This window comes from Pinus tabuliformis, chromosome 5_2, assembly GCF_031772625.1.
Source record: "Pinus tabuliformis cultivar Carrire ecotype Pingquan chromosome 5_2, CPIR1, whole genome shotgun sequence".
NCBI lineage: Eukaryota > Viridiplantae > Streptophyta > Pinopsida > Pinales > Pinaceae > Pinus > Pinus tabuliformis.
The window spans coordinates 978,268,740-978,280,052 of NC_142306.1; the positions used below are offsets into that span (position 1 = coordinate 978,268,740).

The window sequence follows — 11,313 nt, forward strand, 5'->3', positions numbered from 1 at the left end:
AACTACTTCCCTTCAAATAAGCCACCCTCCTAAAAAGTTCCCTAGTTATGTTGCACTGATATCTTTCATTATTGAAACAAAACCTTCTAGTAACGGCAGTAAGGAAGCAAGTACTGCAAAATGCCATGATGGAGGAATACATCTCCTCCTAAAGAATGATGCGTAGGAGATAGTGCCTAGACTAGTGGAGAAGTCAGTATTTGACTCTAGTTTTTCTTACAACAATCATGCATGGTTAAGCATGCACCAGATAGCAGCATATAAAACTGCAAAGCTCGGTTTGTGGCTGGACGGTTCTCCCATTAAAAAGGAGTTGACTATGAGGAGACTTTTGCTCTTGTTACTAAATATACCTCTATCAGATTTACTATGTCTTTCACAACAATCTTCCATTGGATTTTATATCAAATTTATGTAAAGACAACATTTCTTAATAGGTTGATTAAGGAGTTATATGAATAAACCAACCAAGAGGCTTTTAGGTGAATAGGCTTGAGACCCATGTTTACAAGTTGAAGTAGGCCCTTTATGAGTTGAAACAGGCACCATTTGCATGGCACTCCAAGATCGATGAGTAACTTTCAGATTTGGGTTTCACTGAGACAGATGCAGATTCTAATTTTTACAATTTGGTAGATCATTCTAATCTGCTTGTTTTAGTCCCATATGTAGACAATCTTACACTCACAGGAAGTTAAAAGGAATCCACAAACTGGTGCAGGGCAAAATTGGCAAGAGAATTTGTGATGTGACTTGAAGCACTACTTGTTGGCTCTAGGGGTGTAGCAAAGTGCAGGTGAAGTGTTCCTTGGACAGAAAAAGTATGTAATGAAATTCTTAGAAGATTTCAAATGATGGACTGCAAACCCATGGCTACTCCAGTGTATGCAATTGAAATTCTGATGAGATTTCAAATGATGTACTGCAAACCCATGGCTACTCCCCTGTGGTAGTAAATCCATTGTACTTTGCTGATTCTAATTCAGATTTGATGAACATCTGTATACAGGGAATTGATAGGTTTCCTCATGTACTTAGTTAACACAAGGCCTAACATTTGTTTTGTAGTCAACACTTTCAGTACATGGTGCAGCCTAGGCAAGTTCATCAGGTTGCCACAAAACACAAGTTCTAATACTTGGAAGGGGGCAGTGCATTTTGCACTGAGATATGTTAGTGATGCAGCTTTTTATTCAATGATAATGGAATAGCATTAACAGGGGTTCTCGACAGTGATCTACATGTTCTGTGCATGTTTTCTAACTGTGTCCGTTTATAGGCTCAAACGACATTCAGATTACAGTTTCGATTAGCCTTTAAATTCAGACTGTGCTACTTTCCTGTAGGAGAAGAATCTGTTAAACAAGTGTTACTAAATTCATCAGTTGTTAGTAATTAATTGGATGAATGGCAGTAGTAGAAGATGAAATCAAACGTTCTGTCCGTTTTTATTTCAGAGTGCTTTGAACATGTCTACAAAGAATTAAATGGTGAAGCAGACACCTTGAGGAAGGAAGGACTACAGTTGGCTGAGGGTTCAAGGTTATGAAGTGAAATCAAGGATTGTCATATCTTACACGAACATATTTCTGCATCCTCGAATGGGGATTCTTATGACAGTCAGTATTCTGAAGATGATCCAAGTGCCTCAAAAGAAGAATTCTGAATTTTAGAGAAGTTACAGGACCCTTCAATCAATATCAATGCCTTCTTCAGGCTTAGCAAAGAATGTATATTTTCATTCTGATATTTCTCGAAGCTTAAAGCATTTACAGAATGTATCTCTTTATACTCGGATGAAATAAAAGATTAGAAAAATTGAGGGAAAATATATCAATATCAATCGATATGTAAGCCAATAAATGCACAAAAAAAAACAGATTGAAAAAATATGCCTGCTGTGAGTCTGTGAAAGCAAATATAAGCAGCACCTCTTCTGGAAAATGTGAAGCGGAAATACAAAACAAAAAAGACATCGTGATAAGAGAATATGGGTTGAGAGGGACAAAAGAAATCAAGGCTTAGACTCACCTCTATCCGATTGCATATGAGGATCTGAACCAGCCGCATCGGTTATCCAAAAATGCACCTTTGTCCGTGCACCGATCAAGTCAATCCGCCGCCTGGAAAGAAAAATAGCACAATGCAAATATTTGCAAATGCGTCTACCTGAAAAGGGGGCGCGGCGTAAGAGGCCCTCCTGAAACCCCTCGGAGAAGGATATATCTGCGGACCTGAAACCCTACATCCGATATAACAACCCATTTTAAGATATAAATGTTTTAAAAAGTTAAAGAGCATTGTCGCCGACCCTGAAACCCTACATCGTATATAGAACTAGCATTTGCACAAACCGGTGCAACGTCATAGAAGTAGTGGGATATGGAAGTAGGTTTGTGCAACGTCATAGAAGTAGTGGGATATGGAAGTAAGTAAAAGTAATATTTTAGTAAAATGTTAAATATGTGTTGTATGAATTAATAATTTTATTATATAATTAATAAAAGAATTAATAGAGAAGGGTTATTATTTTAAAATTTAGGATATAATTATAAAAAAAAAAATTGAGAGGAAATATTAGTTTTAAGATCAAAAAAATTAATTAAAAAGAGCGATAAATTTTAGGTTTAATTCTAAAGCCTCAATGCGAAAGGATTATATTAGAACATCCTAAAAAGTCTTTTAAGAAAAATGGCGATTAAAACCTTTTCCAAATAAATTTTAAAGGTTTAAAGCATAAATATAATAAAAGCCGGCATATATATGTAAATAGTAATAAAGAGGTCGACCCCATAAAACTACCACGTTGCATATTGGGATCTCGCGAGTGGCGTTTTTGTTTTATTGTCCATGACCAAACTTCCGAAGCCTCTAACTTCCGACTTTATTTACACCATATCCATTCAATTTAATTATTTACACCATAACCATTGCAACTTTTAATGTCCATGACCAGACACACGTCTTTAAAACTTGTGATATGAAAGGTGTGACATGGCAACTGTGATATTATATTAAGGTGTGCTATGATGGAGCAGTCGAGTCTGCAACACGTATTGCAATCGGAGGTTTCAAAGTGACAAGGCTTCAAAAGTTGAGATATGGCGGATGTGATATTAATGGCCAAATGTGGAGAATTAATGGTTTTCGATAGAATAAACGCATTCATTATTACTAACGGTTTCTTGAGATTTCGCTCATAAAAGTCTTGGATTATTATGTAATTGGTTATTTGCTAAGTTATTCGCTTTGAATGTTAGTTACTCTCACCCTTGTGTTTCTCTTGACAAGTCAGTCCCAACAAGCATAATTCAACAAAAATGTCTTGGTCGACCAAACCCATGAAGAAACCTGTTGTTCAACAACAATCAGTTGCTCTTCCCCCTGAGTTTGCAGAATTGCTTGCATTATTTACCGATACCACATGCACCTCAAACACCGGAACATCTACCTGGGAGGCCACATATCAACTTTTCGAAGATGAAGAGCCGAGAGTCACAGAAAGAGTAGTCATAGCCGAAGATTCATACCCGGTTTCTGATACTACATATAGTGATCTGGCCAATTCATTCCTCCACAGAATTGTTGCTCAGCTGAACATCCTTCCTTACATGGATATGATCACATGTGTTGTTGACCATCTAAACATCGCTGACAGAAACTTTATGACCAAGAGGAACACAATCATCGGCTCTTTCACCAACAAAGATTCGACTCGAATGTACCAGTTGTCGGCAGCTCAGAAGAAATATGATATGACTTCATTGAGAAATTCATGAAGGAAAATCAGGATCAATCTGAAGTCATCAAAGGATGGAGAAGAGATGCTAGCAAGCACAAGCGAGAAAATAAGGGTATGCATTCTATAGCTTCTCTTGTCGGTCCATATTGTTATGTTGCCACTATGATATGTAGATTATTTGGTTATGTCAATACCCAAAAGTTTTCAGACCAGTGGGTACCCTTGATTGATGCAGCTATGTTATGGACTGGGGGACTGTTCTATCTAATAATTTAAGTATCCAAATCCTAGATTATAGGAAGAACTGTAGTTTTTTTATTCTAGAAAACATTGTTCCCCCATTTTACATGAGTGCCTATGTAATGGATGTTATTTTATTTACTTCTGATTTCCCATCCATGGGATGTAAATGGACCATACAGGACCCTATGTCTATCCACGTTTATCATAGTATTCTCCGGGAGTCAAAATATAGGAAAAAGAGCATCATTCCTTTGTTAATTCTCATACAGAATACAAATTAGATGCATGGTGTGAAGGAAAATGAAATTTACAGGTTTGTGGTTGAAATTTATTGGTGTATCTATACGTGTATCTATAAGTTGTATTTTCATAGTCCAGGGGTTGGGAATACACAATTCCCATCCACTTGAGCTCAATTTTATCTCGCAAAACTTCATTGGGATCTACCTAAACACATATGCAAACATAGGTGAAAATGCCTTTCAAAAGTCTTTCCCTGTCTACTTTGACGAATCTTCCAATAAAATTGCCCACTTTTTCTAAGAGATCTAGATGGGTAAAGTGAATGGGAAAACTGGGAATCTTACCCATACTAGAGTAGTCATCGGCAACATAGTGAGAGGATTGAAGTTGGGAAACCATGGCTTCACTAGAAGACCAACTCATCCCCAAAACCATGGACCTTGGTTAAGGATTTTTTTCTTATCCTCAAGACATTTGAAGATCACCACAAAAAAACATGGGTCTACATCCACCCAAACCGACGTTCATCCAATCCTATCATAATCGAACAGAAAAACGCTACTTTTTCAATAGAAAATGGGGAATAAAAGTATCACCCAAGGATAATGACCATCGCATCAAGCGCTCAATCATAGGGGAGGAGCAATAATTTGACAATCACACGTCCTTGATTTCTGTTGATTTAACTCTGAACGCTCACGTAATATTCTCTTGCTTGGCGAATTAAACACCACTGCATGGAATGGACAAGGATTGAGCCGAACCCTGGATGAAGCCCACTTCATTCTCATCTAAACACAAAACTATATATACGTCAAAGCTATTACAATAGATTCTGACTGTCAACACCTCGAGGTTCTGTTTATATGTGGCTACCTTTTATGGTTACTATTGAATGTGTGATTGGCAATAGTAATGGCAACTTAGGGCTGCCAAATTTCCTTCGATTCCCTCACTACATCCTAACACAAATAGTTGTTCAATGCCTTGGTTGTCTTTCAAAACTGGTAGGCAGCGTCTTCTTTGATATTTCTCGATGGTTTTAATTCCACTACAATCACAACTTTCATTTACATAAACTTCGTGTTTTCGCACGAGCGACGATTGTTCAAGGTGAAATGTCACTTGGATGGTTTAAATGTTGTTGACCCATCATAACTAACTAACGGATATGCCCATTACAATTTTATACCACCCCATTATCAATATCAATTATGCATGGGAACCAATTAAAGCAACTTTTCACATTAATTTTATATGAGCATGAGAACATGTGTTAACAAGCAGCCCATAAAGCCTCATTTTGAAAGCCATAGTCACTTAGAAGGAATTCCTCTTGTAGTAGCATCCTCCCTACTAAACTTTGCTAGTGCTAACATTAGAACCACCATTACAACAAGATATCTTTCTAGTGTTGACAACACCATTATAGTAAGATACCTCAAGAGAGACAGAAAATTTAAAAAGTATGATAGTAATACGTATCCAGAAGATGGTATTGAAACTAGTAATTGTTCACGAATCCATAAGATTGTAAGGTCATTCTCATTATCATAATCATTGTCATCATCATCACCATCATCCTTGTCATTGTTATTGCCATCATTACATTATCATCATAATCACCATTCATGCCATCATCATCATCATTATGGACATTGTTTGCAATTGTTCATAATTGTAGATGTTGTAAGAAATATCATCAACCCAAAAAATGTGATCAGTGCTAGAAAAGGGTTGTTTAGGACACATTGATATACGTAAGAGAAATAACAACTCTATTTTTGACAGATGATCGATGATGATCATCATCACCACCATTATCATCGTCATTGTCATTTTTATCATCCCCATCATCATCATTAATGTAATTTCTATCGACATTGTTGTAATCATGCATCATCATCATTCATGCCATTATTGTTTTTGATGATGACCTAGATGAAAATGATGATCATGACACCAAAGATAATGCTTATGATTATGACAATGACAACATCTAAAATTGGGAAGATTCGCCAACGTCATTAGCATCGTCATCATCATAATCATTGTCATTATCATCATTGTCATTGTAACCACTATCATCTTTATCATCATAATCACAATTCATGTCATCGCCATCATCTTCATTTTCATCATTGTCAATATTATTGACATTGTCATCAATTGTTCATAATTGTCAATGCCATAAGGAATATCATCAATGCAGAAAATATGATGAGTGTTGGAAAAGGGATGCAAAAGCGAACATAGAAATGGGGGCAACAATAGAAGTAAAATTGGATGAAAAGTGGATACAACATAAGTAGATGCACAACAACATGAAAAACCTAACACAAAAGTGGATGCAAAAGTAGATGCAGTTGTCAATGCAAACTTGGATGCAAACATGAAGGCAAAAGTGGAAGCAAACATGGGTCCAATGGTAGGTGTAAAACTTGGCACAAATTGTGGTGAAACAAATGTGGATGCAACAACGGAAACAAAAGTATATGCAAAAATGGATGAAACAAAAGTGGATGCAATAGGGGATGCAAACGTGGAAGCAAATGTGGTTGCAATGGTAGGCGCAAGATATGGTGCAACAAAAGTGGATGTAACAATAGACAAAAAATATGCAAAATAAGATGCAAAAATGGATGTAAAAGTGGAAGCAAACATTGATGCAACAGGCAAAACAAAATTGGATGCAAAAAATGGATATAATGTAAGTAGATGCAAAAGTAGATACAAAACGAAATGCAAAACCCAATGCATAAACCTGACATAAAAGTGGATGCAGAAATAGATGCAATATTTGATGCAAAAGAGGATGTGAACATGGATGCAAAATTGGAAGCAAACGTGGATACAACAGTGAGTGCAAAACATGGTGCAAATTGTGGCATAACAAAAGTGGATGTAATGATAGATGCAAAAAAAGAATCAAAGTATGATGTAAATGAAGATGTAAAAAGGGATGCAAAAAGTGAAATTTAAAATGGGTGCAACAGTGGATGCAAAATTGTGTGCAAAAGTGGATGCAATAGAAGTCGATGCAAAAGTAGATGCAAAACGAGACACAAAACCCGATGCAAATCCCGGTCCAAAATTGGATACAAAAAGGGATGCAAAAATAGATGTAGTAGTTGATGAAAACCTAGACGCAAATGAGGATGCAAACGTGGATGCAAAATTATAATCAAAAGTGGGTGCAAAAGGAGGTGCCAAACTAGGCGCTAATTGTGGCACAAAAATATTAGATGCAATAGTGGGTACAATAATAGATGCAAAAGAGGATGTAAATATGGATGCCAAACAAGAGGGAAAAGTGGATGCAACAAAAGTAGATGCAACATTTTATGCAAAACTAGACACAAAACACGATGTAAAACTTGGCGCAAAAGGGATGCACAAATGGATGAAAAAATGGATGCAAAAAATGATTTAAAAAAGGATGCAAAAAAGGATGCAAAAGTTGATGCAAGTGTAGGTGCAAAAAGTGGATGCAAATGAGGATGCAAAAGTATGTCAAACAAAATTAGGTGCCAAACTTGATGCAAAACCTGGTGTAAAGGATGACACAAAACTTGGCATAAAATTTGGTGCAAAACGTGGTGCAAAACCTATTGCAATACCTGGTGCTAAACTTGGTGTAAGATTTGGTGCAAAACTTGATGCAAATTTTGTGTCAAGTTTTGCACCATATTTGATAAATGGATGCAAATAGCACCAAAAATGGGCTCTAGATGCAAAAAAAGAAGTAAAAAGGGACGTAATCGCTGGTTTTGTTGTAGTGTGAGATTAGTAATTTGTTTTTGTTGTAATTATTTTGGTTAATACCATAGCTAGATAATTTTGCTCGAAACAAATTACTTGATTGCTAAGGTAAGAAAAACTAATTACTTGATTCCACTTGACTGCAATTATACAAATGGATTCTTTTTTAAGGAGGCTGAATTAAATTCATTGTATAGAACCCTTGAGGGAATTTATTTCTAGAGGTCTGAAATGTTTTTGGATAAGTTCAAGAGACAAAAAAAATATTGTGGGGGGCTAAAATTGTTTCAAGGGACAAGTTAAAAAAAATGATGTGGTTGGGCTGCTAGTCGAGGTTAGGGTTAGAATTTCAAAACAGACCCACTTGTCAAATTTGAAGGTGTTCACACCTCTTTGACTCATCTTCACAATGTCAAAGAAAGATCTTGACAATTTTATAAATTTTTAATTTTTAAACCATATTTGACAGGAAAATCAGTCCTTAACGGACAACTTGCCCGTCAAATTCCAACTTTGGGGTGGCCAACATCCTGCAGGTGTCAAACCTCTTGTCAAGGCCGACAGTCCAATTGGTAGGCACGCAGAAGGACATCAGGGTAGTTCGAGGAAGATGAGCGCATGATCAAAGTGGCCAATAGTGTTGTTGAAGTCAGTTGGTTAGGCATCATGAGTCAGTCGAATCGGTTGAGAATTGGGACTAGTAGTGAAGCTAGCGGTGGCGACAACAGGCCAAACTCATCCGACAGCGAGGATGACAAAGAACGAAGGTAGGAAGGAGCAACCAGTAGCTCGTAGACAAGGTAGATGACACGCAAGTTGGGTCAGCTCTTGGGAGTTAGTCACCGCCAAGGTTTGTGAAAGAGTCATTTGAAGAGATCACAAAAAGGTGGACCACCTGGGCAGAGTAAGTGAGAAATTTTGGGGGAAATATCCATTTTTGATATTAACATGTAACATAGATGGATTGATGTAGATCTATTTTAATTATAGGTTTATTAATTTGTAAGGAATCAAATATTTTGAATTTTTATTTTTTATCATTATTTAAAATAAATTTAATTTCTAATTTTATTGATTTTAATTTATAGCTCACCATTTATATATATACGAATAAAAAACCTTTAAAAACAAATAAACAAATAAACCAATTTTCAATTATGTTATAAACTTCATTATACATAGCCAAAAATCAAAATACATGAAAAATGTAGAATTACATTTTATATTTATTTCTTTGGTTTTTTATATTCAATGTAAATGACTTAAAATCCATTTTTTTCAAATTTTTCAATTTTAATAATTAGTACTATAATAGCCACCTTTTAGTGGTCTAAAAAATAGTAATTTTGGAAGAACTCATCCAATGTGGATATTTAGATTCCGGTAGGCTCTATTGTGATCCAACCATGTTGCCAGAATCAAATAACCAGAACGAGAATGGGATGCTTAAATACATGGGACTTTAAGACTTTTAGGTTGTCGTTCAGAAGGTAATGTCATGCCTCTCTGTTTTCTATAATTATGAAAAGAAGGGAGTGAATGCCATGCTGGGAAATATGAAGTTTATGGTCAGACCCGTTTAGCATAATGTTCTTCGAGGCTCTGCTTCTCACCTATAGAAAGGTGGGTAATGCAATCGTTAAGCTTGACAGTCATGGAATATAATGACAAAGGTTTCTCAACATCCTCAACCTGCTCAGACAGCATCGTCCACACCCTTACCTGCTGCACAAGTCATGAGAGAGTCGAGGGATGGAGTGTGCAGAGGAGGTTGAGGGGAGCCAAGCGAAGACCATAATCTTGATGTGGGCTACAGTAATCATGGCGCGGTGAGTGTTGACAGGCCAAACTGTCAATGGTGGAGTCCTGTAAGATCAAGTCACATCCATGGCAACAACAATAAGATATCATGTTGAATGTAATGTTAAGGAAAGACATGCCATAAAATGTTTTCTTGGGAGCTCGTTAACTTGGCCCCAAACAATTGTATACATGTCCTTACTAGGAAACTGGCTAAAACTCAACTCATAATTAGATAGTTGCGTTGACGACATTGATCGATGATAAGGAGAGTTGTGGAACTAGATTCCACGGCCAGGTGGTCACTATTAAGATCTGTTGTTTCATGGTTCCATGAAAATGGTACATCTAGATTTTAGAAGTCATTGCACTCAAAGGGGCAGCTGGTGGATCTTCCAAGAGGTAGAAAGAAATGGAGAAACTGGCAACGCCCCTCGATTGTCGATCATGGGATTCCTTGCTCTTTGATGATCGAATGAAGGGAATTATCTGAGGCTTTTCTACTTTCTTTCGAGGAGAACGAAAAATTTATTAGCCCTATTGGCAAACACAACAATATGTCTGTAAGAAGGTGAAGGTGAAAACCTCGTTGGAAGCTTTGGAAATGGTGAGAAATTGTCTTAACCTTGGAGTTTAAAGAAATGAACATGTTGAGATTAGCCACCTCAATATGAGGTAAAGGTTGTTTTTGTTAGAATTAAATATTCTAACAAATTACAAGTGGATCTAAGATATTCATTGAATTTAGGAGCTAAAGATGAGGATAAAAATACTCACGTTGTAAATGACTATGGAGAGACAATATTCTCATCATTTGTCATGTATATATATGTTTTTTTTGGGACATGAATGGTTGGTTGGATTGATTTCAAAATGGATCTCAATCAAAATTGAGAGATGATATAAAAATTTAAGGGAACCAACTCTATAATTCTTACTAGACAAAGGAATAAGTTCTGATTCTATTTATAATTATAAAGTTGAGTCTTCTATACTGACGAACACACTCGCCCAATGACAACAAAAAATTACATAGCATAATTTATATAAACTTCAAGGTTGTAACCTAGTAATCAACTTATAGATTTGATCCTAGTCGAGGTCACTTAGCTGGTGCACATGGGCTTGGGTGGTCTGCATCCATGATTTTTTCTTCAATAAATACATTTGACTAATTGATGGACCCTTCAGATGGTTGATCCATGAAACCTAGATATTGAAATATTAGTAATCTTCTCTAAATTGTCATGATATTCCTTAGCAGCGGTCTGAAGAAACTGGATTTACTTAGAATCCCTACATCGATCCAAATCCTAGAAATGTCCCCTTTGATGGTTGCCATGTTCATGTCAATTCTGTTAAAATTCTATAGAAAGGCACGAGAGGAATTAGAGTTCCAATTCCACTCATTATCCTTGAGCCTTTCCAATTCCAAATGAAGTTTGCAAAGGAAACAATAATTTTCCATGAAGGGTTCATAAAGGGCAGTGCAACACTTACAAAGAGAGGTTGATTTTGGGTTA

At 36.4% G+C, this 11,313-nt stretch overlaps 1 protein-coding gene across 6 annotated transcripts in view; it reads right to left on the bottom strand.

Moving 5' to 3' along the window:
* LOC149162555 (uncharacterized) overlaps nt 1-2,369 on the bottom strand; it is a 45,377-nt gene extending 43,008 nt beyond the window's left edge. For 2 of the 6 annotated variants that reach the window (XM_089437313.1, XM_089437315.1), the window contains exon 1: nt 2,032-2,352. Coding sequence is in view for 1 of the 6 variants with exons in the window: in XM_089437317.1 (XP_089293443.1) it covers nt 2,032-2,070 (39 nt within the window). In the remaining 5 variants the exon portion in view is untranslated. Of the gene's footprint in view, nt 1-2,031 lie in introns of all 6 variants that reach the window. The other 4 variants (XR_016261935.1, XR_016261936.1, XM_089437316.1 and 1 more) reach the window with 4 other exon arrangements.
* Nucleotides 2,370-11,313: the final 8,944 nt, after the last annotated feature.